The sequence below is a fragment of the Brassica oleracea genome, chromosome C3, assembly GCF_000695525.1.
Source record: "Brassica oleracea var. oleracea cultivar TO1000 chromosome C3, BOL, whole genome shotgun sequence".
NCBI lineage: Eukaryota > Viridiplantae > Streptophyta > Magnoliopsida > Brassicales > Brassicaceae > Brassica > Brassica oleracea.
Window position 1 is genome coordinate 16407011 of NC_027750.1, and position 22874 is coordinate 16429884.

Consider the following 22874-nt stretch of genomic DNA (forward strand, 5'->3'; position numbering starts at 1 on the left):
AGCGGTAGAATATTCGGGAAGGAGAAACCAGACTAACCGAGGTCGTGGTCGGTGTTTCAACAACAAACGTGGAAAGCCTTACTATCCTAAAAGTATTAGATCTAACAAATGTGTTAGATCTGAACAACCTCCTAAAGGCAAAGAAACCGAAGAGGATACCACAAAGAAAAGTGAGACTGTATGTTACAGATGTGGATGTAAAGGACATTGGTCCCGTACCTGTCGTACTCCCCCACATTTGTGCAAGTTATATCAAGAGTCCATAAAAGGAAAGGCTAAAGAGAATCCTCTGATTTCGCAAATGAGCTGGACTAGAATACTCCTGAAGAGTACGAAAATGTTTCTAAAAAAGACTACTGAATAGTCCTCATTTGTGATGTATAATAATTATGTTTTCAAAGAATAATGTTGTTTTAACAGCAATATATGTATAATTATTGTGTGTTTTCTTTATATAATCAATGAATAAATTTCACGTTTCACTGTTATTTAATGTTTATGATAATTTCAGAAATGGATCAAAACGCAAATGGAACAAACTCTAAGAAAGAGATTCAAGAGATATGTATACTAGATAGTGGAACAACGCACACTATCTTGAGAAAAAAATATATATTTTTCAGATATAAAACCAAAAAGAATTACTGTCAATACAATATCAGGTCCTGCAGACGTGATTGAAGGAAATGGTAAAGCAAACTTTACATTGCCAAATGGAACAAAAATTTCCATAAATAATGCACTATATGCTCCAAATTCCAGAAGAAATTTGTTGAGTTTTAAAGACATATATCGTCAAGGATATGATACTCAGTCTGTAACTGAAAATGGAAAGAAGTGTATATATATAACTTCTGATAAATTTGGCAAAAGACACATATTGGAAAAGTTTCCAGAACTTCCTTCGGGATTACACCATACTTATATCAATGCAATCGAATCAAATTTTATGGTAAAACAAAATCCAGAAGATTTTAATTTATGGCATGATCGCCTCGGTCACCCGGGCACCACAATGATGCGTAGAATCATAGAGAGCTCGCATGGTCATTCACTGAAAATCCAGGAGATTTCTCAAGGGAATAAAATGACATGTGTTGCATGTTCTCTAGGAAAATTGATCGTAAGGCCATCGCCAACCAAAATCGATAAAGAATCACCAAAGTTCCTTGAAAGAATTCAAGGTGATATATGTGGACCGATACATCCACCATGTGGACCATTCCACTATTTTATGGTATTAATTGACGCATCCAGTAGATGGTCACACGTTTGTCTATTATCATCTCGAAATGTGGCATTTGCGAGATTTCTAACTCAGATAATCAAACTGCGAGCACAGTTTCCTGATTATACTATTAAAAGAGTTAGACTAGACAACGCTGGTGAATTCACATCCCAAGCATTCAATGACTATTGTATGGTAATGGGAATTGAAGTTGAACATTCGGTTGCTCATGTTCATACGCAAAATGGTTTGGCTGAATCTTTAATTAAGCGTCTGCAATTGATTGCAAGACCATTGATCATGAGATCAAAACTTCCAACCTCTGTATGGGGACATGCCATTTTGCATGCAGAAGAACTCATTCGGATCAGACCAAGTGCATACCATAAGTATTCCCCACTACAGTTAGCGTTTGGTCGAGAACCAAACATTTCCCACTTTAGAATCTTTGGTTGTGCGGTATATGTGCCTGTAGCACCACCACAACGAACAAAGATGGGACCACAAACAAGGTTGGGAATATATGTTGGTTGTGATTCCCCATCAATTATAAGATACCTAGAACCACAAACTGGTGACGTCTTTACAGCACGTTTTGCTGATTGTCATTTTGACGAAAATGTATTCCCAGTTCTAGGGAGAGAAAACAAAAATGTTGGAAGTGATATAAAATGGAGTGTACCATCATTGTTATATCTTGATCCTCCTACTAAAGAGTCAGAACTAGAAGTTCGACGAATTATGCATTTACAGAGTATAACTAACCAGCTACCTGATGCATTTGCAGATACCAAGACGGTAACTAAATCTCATATACCAGCTGCAAATGCTCCTGCTCGTATCAAAATGCCAAATGAACAAGAAAAGGAGGATGACACACGAGAGCCAAAAACACGCCTGAAGCGTGGTAGACCTACTGGTTCTAAGGATAAGAATCCTAGGAAACAAAAGAAAGCTGAAATATATGATGCACCCAAAATAGCAGAAAATATTTTGGAAGAAATAAATGATAAGGACTCTGATGAATCAGAGCATCATGAATCGAAAGATAATCATGAGATTTCTATTAATTACATCCATAATAAAAGGATATGGAATAGAAATGAACAAAATGACCTTGATGATGCTTTCTCATATATTGTGTCAAGTGAAATAAATAAAGAAATCGATGATCCAGAACCAAAATCTGTCCATGAATGTCAAAAGAGACATGATTGGAATAAATGGAAAGAAGCAATACAAATCGAACTTGATTCGCTTAACAAAAGAAAAGTGTTTGGATCTATTGTACTCACACCTGAAGATGTGAGACCAGTTGGGTACAGATGGATTTTCGTTCGAAAACGAAATGAGAAAAATGAGATTACAAGGTATAAAGCTCGCCTTGTAGCCCAAGGATTTTCTCAAAAACCTGGTATTGATTATGAGGAAACATATTCTCCTGTAATGGATGCGATCACATTTAGATTCCTGATGAGTCTAGCCGCTGATAAAAATCTTGAGATGCGTCTCATGGATGTTGTTACAGATCCATGATATCTACATATCTATACGGATCATTAGATACTGATATCTACATGAAAATCCCTGATAGATTTAAAATGCCAGAAGCATTAAGTTCCAAACCTAAAGAGTTATGTGCAATAAAATTGCAAAGATCATTATATGGGTTAAAACAATCTGGACGTATGTGGTACAATCGTCTCAGTGAACATTTAACAAAAGAAGGATATGTGAATGATCCTATATGCCCATGTGTTTTCATCAAGAAAACAACATCCGGATTTGTGATAATCGCGGTATATGTTGATGATCTAAATATTATTGGAACTCAAAAAGAAATACAAAAGGCATCAGACTATCTCAAAGGAGAATTTGAGATGAAAGATCTAGGACAGACACAGTACTGTCTTGGCCTACAAATAGAACATTCACAAAATGGTATATTTGTGCATCAATCCACATACACTAAAAGAGTGTTGAAACGATTTAACATGGATAAATCAACTCCTCTTAGCACCCCAATGGTCGTTAGATCACTTAACATTGAAAGTGATCCATTTCGACCACCTGAGGAAAAAGAAGAGATACTTGGTCCGGAAGTACCATATCTAAGTGCAATTGGAGCGTTGATGTACCTTGCAAATTGTACACGGCCTGATATATCATTCACTGTTAATCTTCTAGCAAGATTTAGCTCATCTCCAACACGAAGACATTGGAATGGAATTAAACATGTCTTTCGTTACCTACAAGGGACTATTGATTTAGGCTTATTTTACCCTAAAGATTCAAATGGTCAAATGGTTGGTTTTGCAGATGCAGGATATCTTTCAGATCCACACAAAGCCCGATCGCAAACAGGATATGTTTTTACGATCGGAGGCACTGCTATATCTTGGCGTTCTCAGAAACAAACGCTTGTGGCTACCTCTTCAAATCATGCTGAGATCATCGCACTCCATGAAGCAAGTAAAGAATGTGTATGGCTAAGATCAATAAGCCAACACATTTGTTCAAGTAGTGGGATTGACAAAAGTACGGGGCCAACTATTCTATATGAAGACAATGCAGCATGTGTTGCTCAAACGAAGGAAGGATATATCAAAAGTGATAGAACAAAACATATACATCCAAAGTTCTTCTCATACACTCAAGAGCTCGAGAAGAAGAAAGAGATTGAAGTAAGATATGTCCGATCATGCGACAATGCAGCCGACCTCTTCACAAAATCACTCCCTACTTCGGCATTCAGAAAACATGTCCATAACATTGAAGAAATAGATTGAAGTAAGATATGTCCAATCATGCGACAATGCAGCTGACCTCTTTACAAAATCACTTCCGACTTCGGTATTCAGAAAACATGTCCGTAACATTGGAATGCGTCATCAGAAGGATCTATGACTGCACATTCGAGGGGGAACTTACGTAGTTGTACTCTTTTTACCTTATTATGGTTTTTCCCATTGAGTTTTCCTAGAAAGGTTTTTAACGAGGCAACATAGACGTTAAGCAGGAAATGATAGTGACACTGGTCTCCAAGAGGGAGTGTTATGAACGTAATCAAAAGTCAAAAATGACAGCACCGAATAACGAGTAAATATAATAAGTGTGGAGCCCACTGTCTCGCACAGTAACTTCAACTTTTTTACTTCTATATAAATCGATCATTTCGATCGATTGTAACATCATCTCAAAACACAATCTCTTCTCCATTATAATAAAATCTCTCTCTATTCCAGTGTTATCTTCTTTTTACGGGTATAAAATTTTGCTTTGTTTAAATTCCCGCGATACAATAAAATTTCAATTTGAGTTATTTTTATAACACAAACCTCATTATTTCTCTCTCCGGACATGGCCTTTATAATAGTAGTAACTTCTTCCTGTCTCGGTTACTATACGCCCGTCTTCATCACTTCACAAATGATCTTGATTAAACCATTAATTACACACTAATCTTTTTAATCTTCCGCCCGCCATATTCTTATAGGAAATCAGGGAAGATGATCTAATAAAAGTAAGCGCATTAGCTTATCAATCATCTGCGTAACGCCATTTTCACCCTCGGAAGAAGCAAACAATGCGGTAATAATCACACATTATCCAGAAAGCAACCCAATGTCTATCTGTCTTCTAACAATTTTCTGAATATATGTATGTATAAATCTGTGTAGTTAATTATTATCATCTGGAAGAAAGAAGAAGAGAAAATGCAGTAACACAAAGCGGCAAAGAAACAGGTGATTCAGAAGCTAAAGCTAAAAGCAAAAGAAAAAAAAAGACAGGACTCGAATCTATCTTGAAATCGAACTGAAAATGGTAAGAGGACGGAAGATAGAGATTGTATCTTTTCTTCTTCTTCAGATAGTGGTGGTGGCTATGGCGGCCAATGTAACATATGACCACCGTGCCCTAGTGATCGACGGGAAACGGAAGATTCTGATCTCTGGCTCCATTCACTATCCAAGAAGTACTCCAGAGGTAAGTCTACTCTATACATACGGTTATGTATGTGTATATATGAGACAGGCTGGATAACAGAGGACGGTGGCTTGGTTGTAGATGTGGCCCGACCTTATACAAAAATCCAAGGACGGTGGCTTGGACGTTATAGAGACTTACGTTTTCTGGAATGGTCACGAGCCTCATAAAAACAAGGTCCTTTCCATTTTGGGTTTTGTGCTTGATTCTAGTTTTTGTTAAATTTATTATTTCCGATGCCCCAGAAAAATAAAACATTTTAATATCTTGATTCTTCTTTTTTTTTTTTTGCAGTATAATTTTGAAGGAAGATACGATTTAGTCAAATTTGTGAAGCTTGTGGCCAAGGCTGGACTCTATGTTCATCTACGAATCGGTCCGTACGCTTGCGCAGAATGGAATTACGGGTAACAATAATTGTGTGTTTTTTTTGGGGTAAATTCTGTTTATTTTTTACTAATTCTAAAATGGTTGGATTTTGTGGAACAGAGGTTTCCCAGTATGGCTACATTTCATTCCTGGGATTAAGTTTCGAACTGATAACGAGCCATTTAAGGTATATATGGTTAGGTGACTGATCTGACGTTCCTTTTCTTTTTCATTTGGTTATTATGTCAGCAAATGTATAAACCACCTTCTAGTAGTTAATGACATGAATAAATTTATACACTTGTGTCTGCAGGCAGAAATGCAGCGATTCACTGCCAAGATTGTTGATCTGATGAAGCAAGAACGGCTATACGCATCACAAGGAGGTCCAATCATTCTCTCCCAGGTTTTTTTTTATCATGTTGAAAACAAAATTCTGATTACTAATTGTAACATTTTCTGAGGATTTTCTCATTTTCTGTTTTCACTATTTGGATGTCAGGTTGAGAATGAGTATGGAAATGTTGATTCATCTTATGGTGCTGCTGGTAAAATTTATATGAAGTGGTCTGCTTCTATGGCTCTTTCACTAGATACTGGTGTACCCTGGAACATGTGCCAACAAGGAGATGCTCCTGATCCCATTGTCAGTTTCTCAATATTCCATTGCTTTAGAGTCTTGACTGAGTGTATAGTAAGCAAGTTTGATTGAGAGATATTCTTTCTTTTGTTTTCTTGGTAGATCAACACATGCAATGGTTTCTACTGCGATCAGTTTACTCCTAACTCAAACAATAAACCAAAGATGTGGACCGAGAACTGGAGTGGATGGTGAGTATCATGGTTCTTTTACTTTACCATAATGTTCTTCTCCAACTCACTTTCTTGTATGTCCGGACGACTAGGTTCCTTGGTTTTGGAGATCCTACACCTTATAGGCCAGTTGAAGATCTTGCATTTGCAGTTGCGATATTTTACCAACGAAGTGGAACTTTCCAGAACTACTACATGGTAATAAAACTCACAGGAAGAGAAGCCAGACTGTTTCCTCTATTAAGTTTCAACTTTTTCGATGTTATTAATTTGTTAGAGCTTGTCTTGTTTCAGTATCATGGTGGAACAAACTTTGAAAGAACAAGTGGAGGACCTTTAATCTCTACTAGTTATGACTATGATGCTCCAATAGATGAGTATGGTAAAGGATTCTTACCACTATCACTATATATGTATGTCTTTGTTTAATTTTCCTCTTGGATGTTTATTTGTTTTCTTGGCAGGACTTGTTAGAGAACCCAAATGGGGACACTTACGAGATCTACACAAGGCTATCAAACTTTGTGAAGACGCCTTGTTAGCCACAGATCCAACAGTCACTTCTTTGGGTTCAAATTTGGTGGTAATAACAATATAACTTCATGTCACTCCCCTCTTTTGTTTTAAAACATTTGTTTGTTGACTTGTGTACATATATATCACAGGCATCTGAGTATAAAACATCATCTGGATCATGCGCTGCTTTTCTTGCAAACATTGGTACGGAATCTGATGCAACTGTGACTTTCAATGGGAACTCATATCACTTGCCTGCATGGTCCATAAGCATCTTGCCGGATAGCAAAAACGTAGCTTTCAACACAGCAAAGGTCTGTTCATATTGTTGAGATCATCACAACACTCATCATATTCCCACATGGCAACAACTGATACTAATCTTGAAATGTTAGATAAATGCTGCAACTGAGTCTACCACATTTGCTCGTCAAGCATTAAAGCCTAATGCTGATTCGTCTGAGGAGTTAGGCTCACAATGGAGCTACATTAAAGAACCTATTGGAATCTCAAAAGCAGATGCATTTGTGAAACCTGGATTGTTAGAGCAGATCAACACAACAGCTGATGAAAGTGACTACTTGTGGTACTCCCTGAGGTAGAGTAGGCCTGGGCCAGTAACTTCTCCTCATACAAAAGATTATTGATTAACAGAGGTTTTACCATGTGTTTTAATCTAAAACAGGATGGACATTAAAGGCGATGAGACTTTCCTTGACGAAGGATCTAAAGCCGTCCTTCACGTCCAGTCCATAGGCCAAGTGGTTTATGCTTTTATAAATGGAAAACTTGCCGGTATATATATGTTACTCTTGAGTTTTTCACAAACAGTTGCAATAAATTTTGCACCTGAGTTTCTTGACAAGACCATTGATCCTTGGTTGTAGGAAGTGGAAATGGCAAACAAAAGATTTCTTTGGACATTCCAATTAATCTTGTAACCGGGAAGAACACAATTGATCTTCTTAGTGTGACCGTTGGGCTTGCGGTAGGGTTCTATTCACCAACACATTACTGCACAAAAATGTTTATTAGGCATGATTAACTCAACCACCTTAGCTTAACTTATTCCTCAGAACTATGGAGCTTTCTTTGACTTAATTGGAGCAGGAATAACCGGTCCTGTGACGCTTAAAAGCGCAAAAAGTGGTAGCTCAATCGATTTGTCTTCACAGCAGTGGACTTATCAGGTCTGTTACATTTATTTGAATCAACCACAAGAATGTCTTGTGCTACCTCCGACTTAATGGTTGTTGATCAATAGGTTGGACTCAAAGGGGAAGACACAGATTTAGGAAGTGGAGACTCTTCTGAATGGGTTTCAAAGTCTCCTTTGCCCACTATGCAGCCATTGATTTGGTACAAGGTGATGATGATAATTGGTTACACCAACAAAAACATTATATATTTTTCCCAAAACATTTTTTCTTGTTACTGTCTAACAATAACTTGTGATGTTTCTCAGACAACGTTTGATGCTCCTTCTGGGAGTGATCCAGTAGCTATAGACTTCACAGGTACAGGAAAAGGCATTGCGTGGGTGAACGGACAGAGTATAGGTCGGTACTGGCCAACCAGTATTGCAAGAAACGATGGTTGCACAGATTCATGTAACTACAGAGGATCTTACAGTGCCAACAAATGCCTCAAGAACTGTGGAAAACCTTCACAGACATTGTAAGTACTAGGCTTGCAGATTCGGTTAGCTCTGTTAAATCGGGTTGGTTAGTTCGATTTTTTGGTAATTCGGTATCTGAAATAGCTACCGAATTAAACCGAGATAAATTACGGTTTGATTTTGGCTAACTCGGTTTTTCAGTGTAGTTGCCAAACTGAACCGAAGTTTTAGATTTTGCAGTTTAATTCTGATAATTTTGGTTTTTTTCGGATAATTTCGGTTGTTTTTTTGTTAGGTCGATTCAAATTATTGATAAATCGGGTTGGTTTTAATTTTCTTAAAAGTAAATTATAGAAACCAAAATTTCCCATAATCGAAATAATTTTGAAAATTAGCGATTATATATATATATAGCTATATAAAAATGTGGTTCGGTTTTTCGATCGAAGTTATGGGTTTGAACCGAATCCTAATTGTCGTTTGTTGGTTTGCAGGTATCACGTGCCTCGTTCGTGGATAAAACCAAGCGGGAACACTCTTGTTCTGTTGGAAGAGATGGGAGGAGATCCGACAAAGATATCATTCGCTACAAAACAAACAGGAAGCAGTTTGTGTTTGACGGTGTCACAATCTCATCCAGCTCCGGTGGACTCGTGGGCTTCTGATTCAAAGATCTTAAACAGAACCAGCCCGGTTCTTTCCTTAAAATGCCCTGTCTCCACTCATGTGATCACTTCTATAAATTTTGCAAGCTTTGGTACACCCACAGGTACTTGTGGTAGTTTCAGCCATGGCCGTTGCAATAGCCCTCGTTCTCTCTCCATCGTCCGCAAGGTCTTAAATATAGTATTTTCTCTTCTGTTTTTTCCCTCGAGCTTCACTCATAAATTGATTTATATATGGAGTTTGTAATTTGGCAGGCATGTGTTGGATCGAGGAGTTGCAAAGTTGAAGTCTCTACCAGAGTCTTCGGAGACCCTTGTCGTAGCCTCGCCAAGAGCTTAGCCGTTGAAGCTTCTTGTTCATGAGTGTCATGTTCCCTCCCTTACCTCCGCAGATTTGATGAAGCATGTAATTGTTTAAAATAAAAGAAATGAAATGGATGATAGTATAAGTCTGTCACTAGAAACTATGTCGTCCCTAGCTGCTACTGTAGACACTTCACGTTTTATACACAAAAAAAATTGTTGATACGAATCCGAACATCACAATCGGTTTCCCATTGTAAAACATTTATGACAAAAGATTACGTAGGAATATCAAATATTGCACCACCAGGAACAATCCACCAATGTTTTGGTTCAGAATCATACTCTGCTTCTTTAACTTGCTTGCTGATTTTGGTGAACTTAAACTATGAAAGTGGGTAGGTTCGTTGTTAAACCTCTTAGGCTCTTCTTACAGGTGTTTGGCATCGAAATGAATGCTTCGGCTGTATCAGATGCCGAACGGAATGAAAAGATCAATGGCATAAGGATTTGATGAGAGCTCTCTACTTACAGAGTACTTGCATGTGTCTGAAATGGAAGAGGCCAAACAATAAAGTAATGACAAACAAAAAAAAAAACTTCCACAACAGAAGAAACCTCAAAACTTGAAGAGGGACTACTCCTCCCTTGAGCTGGAATGATCTACAAAACGAAAGTTCGAAAAACGTAGTTGCTATAGTGGATTAATCTCGTCCTGGACTTCATCCGGATGTAATCAAAGCTTTAAGAACCCATCCACGATTCAAGACGCTTGTGTTAGTTTCCTTCCCGCAAAGCACTGTCACTTGACTCCGTTTTACCTCTTTTTTGGATTTAAACACTTGTAGTTTTCAATTGGATTGGTACTAACAGGTACATTTCGTGCAACCCTGTAACGTTAGTGGCAAACGGAATAGAGCTTTGCACACCCGTCTTTCGAGAAAACAGGTCGAGAGAATAAAGGTAACCGCAGCTTTGTCTCCGCACAGAGCCAACAAAATGTCAGCTTCTGAGCGAGCCATTTAGACCTATCAAAGCCATGGCCGTTGATATTTTTCCTCACACTGACCACTGCGAAATGGTAATGCTCCTTGAGAGGTAGTAATAAACTCTTTTTAAGAGATAACCAGATTCCTCATGTAGCACAACAAGTACTTTCGTTTTGTATAAGGATTATAGTAACTCTCCTCGGTTAAGTTATCTCTTAGTTTCCCGTAAACAAGAGCTCCCATTACAATCGCTCCTACTTCCGGTATTGCTTCAGGGCTGATACCTCTATTTCTTTTAGTAATCTATGGTCTGTGTATCAACCTGGTACTTGTAAACGTGCCTAATGTATGTGCTAAGTCGTTCAAATATTGCAAGGCGGACTGGGATAAATGTAAACTCGTTTTCCCATTTTGTCTTGCAAGAGGAAAAGAGTTTGCGGTTATTACAAAGCTTGAAAGCTCATTTCAAGGCTCTGCTTTCTCTGTTTCAGCTGTTCAAGTTGAGGGAGGGGTATTATCACTACTAAGTACTAACAGTTCGTTATGCGATTCTATAACGGAAAGTCTCTTATTATTTTAATATGGGATATATTTCAGTAATCTCCTCTCTCCTCTCAAGTTTGACCTATTGCTCTTGTGACGTTTTGAGTATCCGACACGTTCGCTTGTCATATTGCAAATGTTGACCATAAATGATGTCTCCTATTGAGTTTGACGCATCTCGCAGGGACGGTGAGATTCCTGTTTCTTAAGCTCCACAATATGAGCAACCAACCACATTCAAACTAAATTGTCTCGAGCACAAATGCCTCAAGAACTGACTTCTTAGTAACTACACTGAACAGAAGGGCAAGTAAACAGAGACATTTGATTTTTGACGTATCAAACACCTTCAAGCTACCAGCCTACCACAGCCCCATAACCAAAGAGAACGAGAACATATGATGAAACAAAGAGCGTGTGGTCTATGAAACAACTTTTGTCACCTGACAGAGTTTTGTTCTAACAAGCAAAACCCAAAACGCAATACATTTGGACACAAACAAAGCACATAAATGCAATTCGACATGTCTTGGAACTGAAAGAGAAATAAGGACGCAAACATAGTTCTATCAATTATTCATCCAGGGGATTTACAAGGCCCCAAACACAAACCATGAAAAGTTTCAAAGAAAACGAGAAGGGCAAGTAAACAGAGACATTTGATTTTTGATCAAACACAGGACAATAGTTTCAGAAACCACCACGGAGCCTTAGGACCAAGTGAAGGGTCGACTCCTTTTGAATGTTGTAGTCTGCTAAGGTGCGACCATCCTCAAGCTGCTTGCCAGCGAAGATGAGACGCTGCTGGTCCGGAGGGATGCCTTCTTTGTCTTGGATCTTGGCCTTCACGTTATCAATAGTGTCGGAGCTCTCCACCTCCAGTGTGATGGTCTTGCCGGTAAGAGTCTTCACGAAGATCTGCATGCCACCACGCAGACGCAGCACCAAGTGAAGCGTAGACTCCTTCTGGATGTTGTAGTCAGCTAAGGTACGACCGTCTTCAAGCTGCTTTCCGGCAAAGATCAATCTCTGCTGGTCCGGAGGAATGCCTTCCTTGTCTTGGATCTTGGCTTTGACGTTGTCGATGGTGTCGGAGCTCTCAACCTCCAAAGTGATGGTCTTTCCGGTCAAGGTCTTGACAAAGATCTGCATACCACCACGAAGCCTGAGAACGAGATGAAGCGTAGACTCCTTCTGGATGTTGTAGTCGGCCAAAGTTCTGCCGTCTTCAAGCTGCTTTCCGGCGAAAATGAGCCTCTGCTGATCGGGAGGGATACCTTCCTTGTCCTGAATCTTGGCTTTAACGTTGTCAATGGTGTCAGAGCTTTCCACCTCGAGGGTGATGGTCTTTCCCGTGAGAGTCTTAACGAAGATCTGCATCTGATATTCACACACACACACACACAAAAATAAGATTGATATTCTCTTTAAAGGAAATCAACAGAGGACAGATCAAGGCACGAATAAGACAAATCCTAATAGTCAAATTCAAAGGATTCAATTACGATCGAACGAAGAAACTAATCTAGGAATCGAAGAAGAAACCCAGAAACTAACCTTTTTGATCGTAAGTCGCGATTAGGAGAGAATTTGAGAAGATTTGATTTTTTGGATTGTCAAGGAGGAAGAGGTCTATGGATTTAATTTTATAGAAAGATGATAAGAAAGAAGACTAGGTAAGAAGGTCACGTCGAAACCTAAGGCGGCGAAGCATTAACCAATCATATTTCGACGCGTATAAGACGTGTATTGTGCGTCGTTTACATGCAACCTCCCCTTGCTTTAATTTTGGGCCAGAGTTTAGGTAAGGAAAAGTATTTTTGTTGGCTTTCGAGTTGTTGATTGATAAACACGACTCCGTGTGTACATCAACCTCTTTTAACGCCGTTTCTTTATAACCTCGTCCACAACCACAATTTCTAATGCCCGTAACAGAAGCCGACCTTATTATTTAACGATCGTCGCGATCGATGTATTTTTTATTTGGAAAAAAAATCGACATTTTCAGCTAAAAATGTCAATAATTGAGCCGTGTCTCCCAATCCATTGCAGCCTATATCCTTTTTTCTTTTCTGAAAATTTGTTCTTTTTTTTTCTTATGCAAATATCTTTTTAAGAAAATTTTGAATTAAGAGACCACAAATTTTCTGGACAAATAACATAAGCTATTTAATAAATAGTGATAGTACAAACGTTCTAGATGATATATAAATATAGTAGTATTATGAAAGACAACACTAAAAATAATGATTTATAAAATGATATTAAAAACAAATTTAAATTCAAAAAATTATAGTACAATGGTAACTACTATAATAATAAAATAAAATAAATAAGAAAATATCAAAGAGAAAAAAGATATAAGTCGGAAAATAATCTATACAATAAAACAATTTAGGCCATAAACCACTAAAAATGTCTACATAAGATTTAAAACCATTATTCATAATATGTCAGCTCATTACTTTAGCTTGCTATTTTTAGAATGTCAAAATTTACAAAAAATATATTACTATTAACATACAAAAGAATCTCTATAAATGAAAGTAAATTAACAAAATAAAATAATCAACTTGATATAGATACTATTTTTGAAAAACTAACATAAAGTTAAATATTTTTGACAAACAAGATACAAAATATTTTAAGAATAAAGGCAATAATAATCTAAATGATGTAGAATTTTTAAATTTGAAACTACATAATAATGAAAATATTTTTGAAGAATTTTAATATCAATAAAATATATCAAATCACTATTTAATTTTATATTTGCAATATTAAGATTTCCAGAAAATATTTTTTGAAAATAAAATTAAAATCCCTATAACAAAAGGTAAACTAACAAAAACATCATTTGAAATGATAAATTATTTTAGAAAATTAACATAAAGTTAAATAATATTTTTAAAATAATATTAATTTTTAATAATAAATCTATACTATAATAATTTAAATCAAAAATTATTTTAAAATTCCATATAAAATAAAGTAAACTAACAAAACAAAAATTAATAAACCTATTTTGGAAAATTAACAAGCAATTGTTTTTTTAAGAACTCAAATGCAAGAGACAATGCTCTGGTTTACAAAACAGAACGCAAAGACAAAGGCCAACGCCTATAATATAAAGCATCAATGACAATAGAGGCCTACGTTAACACATCCCAAGGGAAGGGTTTAAGAGTCAACGAGAGCAACCTCTGTCTGGATGAGATCATGTAGCCACGACGGGCCTCCCAATGCAAGGTAGGACTGGAGCCGCCCATCTCGCAGGACACTCTTTGCTATCTCTGTTGCCACCTTATTGGAGCCTCTTGATTCTACTTCAAAAGCTATGACTGCAAACCCTGAGCATAATGTGGCAATCTGACGAAGTAAGCATCAGTACCTTGGCCATCTTATAGGATTTTGAATTGCCTCCACTAGCTTTTGAGAATCAATACCAATGCTGATTGTCTCTAACCGCAAGTCTCTCAAGCTCCTCAGAACCCACAACAAGCAATTCATCTCTGCTGATAACCGATCAGGTGACGGAATTAGAGCATTCCTTGCATGCACACCAACATCACCTCTATGATATTTTGTGATCCATGCTCCCCCTGTAAGGTATCTATCATTTCTCCAGTTCGCATGCACATTGCATTTCACTAAACCCGGAGCTGGTGGTACCCACTTTCCCGGTACTCCAAGATCGTTCGATATTTGGTTATCTCTTTGTTCCACCTTATTCAACTCATTCCATAAGGTGGATTCTTCCAAAGCTCTGTGAACTAACATCGAGGTGAACTCTTGTACTTCTGCATACAGTAAGCTATTCCTGTTCTTCCATATGGTCCAAAGCATCCATGGGATCGCCCTTCTTCAAATATTATCCCTAGTCGTATCTTCCATAATGTGGAGGCAACCGTTCAACAGCTCAGAGAGATTAGCATTCTGAAAGTTTTGACTTGGAACAATTTTGAACTCTCTCCAATACTCTTGCGCCCTTGTGCAATGGAACAAGACATGTTTGATTTTCTCTGACCCTCGGTTACACAACTTACACGTCGGATCTACAGGCATTCCGTGGGCTGTAAGGCATTCTGCTCCCGCAGTGGCTCCTGACGCCGCGCGCCATAAGAACATATGAATTTTGGGGATCATGCGGACTTTCCGTATTCGTTTTATTTAAATCAATCACCGCCTGCCCCTGAACTACTTATGGTCCTCCCAAATCCTCATTTAGCTTTGCTAATAGCCATCAACCACTTTTCACAGAGTAATTCCCTGTCTTGTTGAAAGCCCAAACCTCTTTGTCTTCAACATCTCCAATAATGATCTGCTTAATTCTTTGAACCTCATTAGGTGGAAATAGGTCATGTAACTTCTCTATTCTCCATTTCCCATCCTCCCCTATCAACTCCGAGACCCGTAAAGCTACATCAAAGCTTCTTTGTTTGCTCACCGGCCGACGAGGTACATCATCTAAGATACATTTGCCAGACCAAACAAACGTGTCTTTTCCATCACCAATGGATTTGATAAGCCCTTTCCTCAAAAGTTCTCGACCAAACAGAATACTACGCCACGCGTAGGAAGGTCTGTATCCTTTTCCACATTCTAAGAAGCTTGATGAAGAGAAATACCACCCTTTGTACACCTTCGCAAGCAAGACAAGCAATTGTTTAAAGGACACATTTAAGAATAAAGGGTATAATCTGGAATTTAAGGATACATCTATATCTTATTAAAAGATAAATACAAATATAAACTCACCCATAAAACTAGCACGTATTTACAAATCAGTGCCACTGAAATAATTAATAAACTTATTTTTAAGCATTGATGTCTTTTCTTAATTTATATTTCACTACAAAAGTTACCTAATCCTAACTTCCACTATTTATTGTACTTTTCTATTTTATATTTCATTACATAATTCTAACTTTCAGTATTTATTATCTTTTAATCAATTAAAACAAACATAAAACATTCAAATCTCTCTACTATTTTATGGTTTAGTACAAATCTCTCTATTGTTTTTTTATTTAATTATTTGTGTAATTTGATTTACTCAAATAAATCAATATAAAACCCAACATACGTTTATATATAAATTATTTAAAAAGTGGACGGTGTATCATTATTTAGTAAACATGAAAAAATGGGATATAATGTTAAACTTAAAATGACTAATTAATTTACATAAACATAAAATAACAGTAAAAATTAACTTTTTAAACCAATTTAGGTATCCATTTACTAAATTTAAAACATAATATTTTTTAAGTTATGTAGTTATATTTCTCATTATTTATTATTAATAACTAAAAAGTAATAGTTACATAAAAATAATCATTTATATATAACCCGACATACATTTATATATAATTGATTTAGAATGTGGACAAGTGTGTCATTATTTAATAAACACGACAAAATATGATATAATGTTAAAGTTAAAATAAATAATTAATTTACGTAAACAAAAAATAACAGTAAAACTTTCTAAACCGATTTAGCTATCCATTTACTAAATTTAAAACATAATATTTTGTAAAGTTATGTAGTTATATTTCTCATTATTTATTACTAGCAACTAAAAAGTTAAAGTTAAATAAAATAATCATTTATATATAATATATATAGTAAAAATTAGTCCTTTAATATATATTTGGCAGTATATATTCATATAATGTTAAAATTTACTGAAAATAAAATACGATAAAAAGTAGTAAGAAATGTAGATGATACAATTGACTGTAGACAAATATAATCATTCAATTCAATAGATAAAGTTATTATGCTTAAAATGTCATATTAAATAATTATATAGTACATGTAAATTATAAAATATATTATACAATTTATACAATACAAAGATTTACTTATTTAAAGCCACAAACAAATATCAGCGCAGTCGCACATGTCAAACTCTAGTATGGATTTTAAAAGGGAAACTAGATTTTGATCCGCATTTAGAAAGCACGGGTTTGCTTTTTATACGTCTACTATGCGATCAGAGAAAATCAATGAAAATGGTTTCATGTGGGAGGAACCAAGGCTTCACAATGTGTACTTCTTAGAGAAATGGAATTCTAAATCAGGTCTGAGGTAAGAAATAGTTTATTAAGAAGCAACATGGAGCACCGTGAGATGCTAGGCCTAGTGGTGTATGTTCAACTTCTATCACATTTATTTGTTGGAGTTTCAAAGGAGGGTGATGGAAAGGTTACAACATATAGGTCTACATGTGATTGTTGGCAAATGCTACAAGAAAGATCGCAGTAATGGAGATGTTAATAAAGAGTCACAATAATTTATAAATACCCTGGTATGGATTGATTAGTACTGTACATATCATCTAGAATTACGTTAGGAGCACATTAAGTTTAAATATAGGGTTTGCAAAAAGAAAGTTCAGCTCCAAAATGCTGCATGCAAATCACATTAGAAGAAGATCAAATATGAAAATGGATAACAACTAGTTTTATAACTGAGTAGCGAATAAAATTATTCTTTAGAAAACATCGTTAAAATTTATTTTACTGTAACCAAGTGATGGTAGTCTAGTGGCAATCTCTTGGGGCTTGGTGTGTACCCACATCAGTCCTGAGTTCGATTCCCCCTGGGAACTAAATTATCAATACTTGACCAGTCTGGGTTTGGGATTCGGCCCAAGTGGTTTTGCATGGTGGGCCATAACAGATGATTGGTCTATCCTCTGGCATTAGTCGGAAGGTATTCCAAACTCGGGTCAGACAGTGTGGTACGATTTCGGGCTAGTCCACTCTGTAACACTAAATGCGCTCTTCCCGGAGCAGACTGGATCAGCCGATAGGGTTTATCAAAAAAAAAAGTATTTTACTGTTTCCTCTTACGTAAAAAATTGTATTTCTTGTCTTGTAATCACTTTTAGTTTTTGCTATTAATGGAAATATTTGCCGAAAAAACATTGGTGAAACAACATCCATACATTTCACGCGATATAACCAAATAAAACCAATACTTTGCACATAGTAAGTGAGACCCAACCCGAGCTCTTAAAGGTGTCAACTGGGACCATGGGCTGCCCAGTCCAGTTCATTTTGGGTGGGCTATGGACATATCCAATTAATAGGTTAAACCGGACAAAAAATCAATTGGTACATGGTCCAACTAGGCAAAGACCAAATGGACAATGATGTCCATTATTGTCCATGAGTGTCTATGGACTTCCTAAAACATATTTTCATAAGTTTAACAAAAGAAAGCATAGCTTTACAATTTAACCCAAAAAAACAGTTTTATCTTTAAAATAAAAAATTAACTATTTTGACGGAAAACATAATTTCACAATTTTGACGAAAAAATGTATTTCATAAATTTGGCGGGAAAATGCAATTTCTCGGTTTTGACGGAAAACATAATTTCTTGGTTTCGGCGGAAAACATAATTTTTCGGTTTTGGCAGAAAAAACGCAATTTCTCGGTTTTGGCGGGAAAACGCAATTTTTCAATTTTGGCGGAAAACGCATTTTTTCGGTTTTGGTGGGAAAACACAATTTCCTCAGTTTTGGCGGGAAAATACAATTTCTCGGATTTTGGCGGGAAAACACAATTTCTCGGTTTTGGTGGGAAAACAATTTTTCGGTTTTGGTGGGAAATTTCTTGGCTCTAACGGGAAACACAATTTTTCGGTTTTGGCGGAAAAATGCAAATGCAATTTCTCGGTTTTGGCGGGAAAACGCAATTTCTCGGTTTTGGCGAAAAAATGAAATTTCTCGGTTTTGGCGGAAAAAACGCAATTTTTCGGTTTTGGCGGGAAAACGTAATTTCTTGGTTTTGGTGGGAAAACGCAATTTCTCGGATTTTGGCGCGAAAATGTAACTTCTCGGTTTTGGCGGGAAAATGCAATTTCTCGAATTTTGGCGGAAAAACGCAATTTCTCGGTTTTGGCGGAAAAACGCAATTTCTCGGATTTTGGCTGGAAAACGTAACTTCTCTGATTTTGGCGGGAAAACGTAACTTCTCGGTTTTGGCGGGAAAACGCAATTTCTCGGTTTTAACGGGAAACACAATTTTTTGGTTTTGGCGGGAAAACACAATTTTCGGTTTTGGCGGGAAATGAAATTTCTCAGTTTTGACAGGAAAACATAGTTTTATAGTTTTGACAGGAAAACATAGTTTTATAGTTTTGACAGGAAAACAAATACTTTTATAGTTTTGGAAAGTAAACATAATTTCAAAATTTTAGAAATAAAATCTAAACTAATAATTGAAAAATAATTATAAATATTATTGGGTGTCCATGAGCATGCTCATTTGGACATGGTCTCTATTGGTGTTGGACATTTGTTTGGATCATTGTCCAATATAAACTATCCATTACTATCCAAAACTGAAATGGTCCAACTGGTCAAGCCCAATTGGCATGGACGAACCATCTGACAGCTCAGAGCTCCTCCCTTTCTTGGTGTTATTGGTTTAAGTATTTTAATGGATTTTAAAATCCAAGCCAAATCAAGTGTTATTGGTTTCATCATTTTAAAATCCAATTTCAAATCTGTTGTTATTGGTTCTATAATTTAAAAATGGATATTAAAATCATGTGTTATTCAATATTAATGATTTCTTTGAGGATTTGATTTTAACTTAGATTTGAGTGGATTTATAAATAATTTTAAGAGTAAAACACAAAAGAACAAATATTGAGTTAAACCTTGTTATTTTGACTGGATTTGTATTATTAGATTTTTCCAATTCCTTGTTTTTTTGTGTGTATCCTAATAAACGTAGTTGATAAGAACCTTAATATTACGTCTTTTGTTCATTTTTAAAACATGCATTAGGCACATGTCTTGCATACAAACATATTGTATAATACATATAAAAACGAAATTGGTGTTATTACTTATCTTGTTGTACAAAAGTGATGATGAATTGTTTCTCGAGTTGTTTTCTCTTATGAAGAGAGAACTTATTGACACTTCTTCAACTTTCAAATTGATAGGTGCAAACGAAACGTGTCTCGCATACGAAAATACTGAATTAGTTATCATTATTGTGATTCAAATAACATAAGCAATGTGTTTGTGCGTGTTTTGATAAGCTTTTTTATCAAGTGTATACATCATCAAACATGAATACATAATTTTTTTAGACATTAAGAAACTTTAGTAGAAGAAAATATATATATATATATATCGCATGAAAATGATGAACTAGATGCATAATTAAGCAACGAGAACTTTATATATCCATTTCATTGATTTATAATAATCCACTTATTATGATTTTGAAATCTATATAGTTAATTTTGAAATCTGTTTGTCTGATTTATCGAACTTTTGCGAGAGAAGAGATAAGGAGGAGAGAGAAGGAGACCAATTCCCACTCATGTATATACTAATATGTATGTACCTAACAAGTTTTAATTCTTTTGTCAGCAAATTAGTCATAAATTTTAAATCAATACTATAAATTATAAAACTTCAATATTCATATTAGTAATCAATGTAATTACGTTCTTTTGTTTCATAGTTTTATTTATGGGATGTAGATTTTGAAACAAAATATTTTCTATAGTAATAATCATATTAGGAAACTTGGATTTGAAATTATCTATAATTTAGATTTTGAAACCAGTGAGACAAAAACACAAAAAAAAAATTACAAACATTATCTCTTCATGCTCTTAGATTGAATTTATATTATGTTTAGTATTTGTCAAATTTTTACTGTTATTTAATTTTTTAATCCTAGTTTTTCATGCTTCCATATATTTTAAATACTTTTAGTTAATTTTCAATTTTATTTTATATAATATTTTCAATTTTAGTTTTAATAATATGTTTATAACATTTGTGATTTTATGGATAAATTCATTATTAGCATAAATTCATTTGTGATTCTGATGTTCGTAATATACAAATAAAAATTAATTTATTTTAGGTTAGGAATATGATTGTTTAATATTAAATATATAAAAATATTTAGCATAAGTATATGTTTATATTTTACGCATATTTTCATTGAGGATCTACTCTTAATTTTAACTTTAATATTGTAATATTTTAGTAATTATTTGGATCAATATTTCTAATAAGAATCAGAGAAATTGGTTATAATATTAGTTATTAAGATCATAAACTAAATATAAGATAAACATAATTATGATATTATCGGTAGATATTGTTAATATATATTTATTAGTTAAATGTCTGAAATGATAAGTATATATATATATTTAAATATATTTTGAAAAGTATATATATATATATATATATATATAGTAGAATAGGTTAGTGTTTACTAATTACTAGATGAGAGTTTTTATAATAATGTTTGTTTATTAAATAGTTTTAACATTTTGCAACACTACAGTCTTTATCGATTATAAAATGACGAATACAAATATTGGTCTCTTAAATATATCATCCAACTTAAGCATACTTAACCCAATATTTCTAGTTTACTTCTCTTATTTTATTCAAAATATTTATATTAATGATGCTTATTGCTCAAAATTAGATAATATAGATATAGTTATGAACAAAATCATTTGCTACTCACTTAAAATACATATCAAGCTCGTGTTTCTTACATTAACAAAAATTGCATCTAAAATATCAGAACAACAACTAAATTAGTGTATTTATATTTTTGAAGTTTTATCTCTAAACCTATTAATAGTTTAATCTTTTAAAAATTAGAAAACCAGTTAAGATAAAATATATGTTAGCTACAAAAAACTTAAACAATGAATAATTTAATTATTTTTTCTTCAAAATTTAAATATCTGAACCCGACCCAAAATATCCGAACCCGAACATAAAATACATGAACCAGACTCGAAGTGTAGAAATACCCAAACGGGTTCTATACATTTATACTGAAATACCCGTTACGAACCCGAACGTGTATCCGAACGCTCACCCCTACGATATATGTTCATTTGTATCTTGCTTGAACAAAAAAAAAGTTAAACCATTGATCACAAAATTTTCAATGTGAGACTTTTACAATTTTTTGTAATTTATAGTCGTTTTTAAAAATTCGAAATATAACATATAAGAAAAAATCTAATTTTTTTTATTATATGCTTATTGTGATTGTTTAATTTATTTTAATAGTATAAAATTAAACAAAAAGAGAGAGATTAGAAAAATTGTTATCAAATATGTATTATTCATAATCATTAATTGTTATATATATGTTAACATATTAGGTAATTATGTTGCTTTTATTTAAGGAAAGAAAAAATATTCTTTTATATACTACTAATTAATTTGATAGTTAGTTTAATAAAAAAACATAGTATATTTTTATATGGACCAACTTATTTTTCTAACAATTCTAAGAATCATTCTCCTGATGACACGTGTCTACGAAAACATGTTGTAATGTTCCAGGATTAATATATAAAGGATCTTAAATATTATGATAATATATGTATATACATTTTTTTGGTCATCAATTTAAATAGACTCATACTGATTTTGTAACCAAACCGGGAGCTCCACATCCATGTGAACGACGAAAGACAATTGTTTTCTGACACAGCGTGCTAGACTGTCCATTTTTAAATTTTGTGTCTGTGGTATATGAATGATCTCTGAGCTGAGGAAGCTTTCTTTCAGGATCTTGATATCTTTCAAATAACTTGTAAAAACTGGTCATTCTTCTGGTTCTGAAACCATCTTCACCGATTGAGAACAATATGTTGCAAACTTAATCTGAAACTGACATAAATTCCTCATAAACTCCGTTGCCCAAAGTAGCGCTTCCATCTCCGCATGGAAAAGAAAAGACTAACCCTGATATCTTTTGCCCCCATCAAACCATCGAAACTTTCTAGAATACTATACCAACCTTATCTGG

The 22874-nt window shown here is 34.8% G+C and overlaps 2 protein-coding genes across 4 annotated transcripts; one reads left to right on the forward strand and one right to left on the reverse strand.

Annotated features, from left to right (window-relative positions):
- Nucleotides 1-4625: 4625 nt before the first annotated feature.
- LOC106334545 (beta-galactosidase 8-like) lies at nucleotides 4626-9788 on the forward strand. 2 transcript variants are annotated; one of them, XM_013772844.1, is made up of 21 exons: nucleotides 4626-4819; nucleotides 4909-4974; nucleotides 5099-5215; nucleotides 5297-5392; nucleotides 5510-5622; nucleotides 5705-5771; nucleotides 5898-5990; nucleotides 6087-6230; nucleotides 6327-6415; nucleotides 6490-6595; nucleotides 6692-6779; nucleotides 6862-6980; nucleotides 7063-7227; nucleotides 7309-7511; nucleotides 7599-7708; nucleotides 7801-7901; nucleotides 7990-8103; nucleotides 8178-8279; nucleotides 8379-8590; nucleotides 9026-9365; nucleotides 9452-9788. In XM_013772844.1, exons 3-21 carry the CDS (start codon nucleotides 5114-5116, stop codon nucleotides 9557-9559), a joined length of 2472 nt encoding a protein of 823 aa, XP_013628298.1. In that variant the 5' UTR covers nucleotides 4626-4819; nucleotides 4909-4974; nucleotides 5099-5113; the 3' UTR covers nucleotides 9560-9788. The 2 variants fall into 2 exon arrangements, with proteins under 2 accessions (XP_013628298.1, XP_013628297.1); XM_013772843.1 differs by having other exon boundaries at nucleotides 4909-5215.
- Nucleotides 9789-11449: 1661 nt separating this feature from the next.
- LOC106334546 (polyubiquitin 11) lies at nucleotides 11450-12838 on the reverse strand. Of its 2 annotated transcripts, none has more exons than XM_013772845.1 (2): nucleotides 12589-12838; nucleotides 11450-12411 (listed from the first exon to the last, which is right to left on the reverse strand). In XM_013772845.1, the coding sequence occupies exon 2, from the start codon at nucleotides 12409-12411 to the stop codon at nucleotides 11722-11724; it is 690 nt and encodes a 229-aa protein (XP_013628299.1). In that variant the 5' UTR covers nucleotides 12589-12838; the 3' UTR covers nucleotides 11450-11721. The 2 variants fall into 2 exon arrangements, with proteins under 2 accessions (XP_013628299.1, XP_013628300.1); XM_013772846.1 differs by having other exon boundaries at nucleotides 11450-12413; nucleotides 12593-12730.
- Between the last annotated feature and the right edge of the window lie 10036 nt (nucleotides 12839-22874).

Coding starts and splice junctions, on each gene's coding strand:
- LOC106334545 (XM_013772843.1), top strand. CDS start 5,051: ATGGTAAGAGGACGGAAGATAGAGATTGTATCTTTTCTTCTTCTTCAG. Junction 7,709..7,800: donor TATAAATGGAAAACTTGCCG/GTATATATATGT, acceptor CCTTGGTTGTAG/GAAGTGGAAATGGCAAACAA. Junction 8,591..9,025: donor GGAAAACCTTCACAGACATT/GTAAGTACTAGG, acceptor GTTGGTTTGCAG/GTATCACGTGCCTCGTTCGT.
- LOC106334546 (XM_013772845.1), bottom strand. CDS start 12,411: ATGCAGATCTTCGTTAAGACTCTCACGGGAAAGACCATCACCCTCGAG.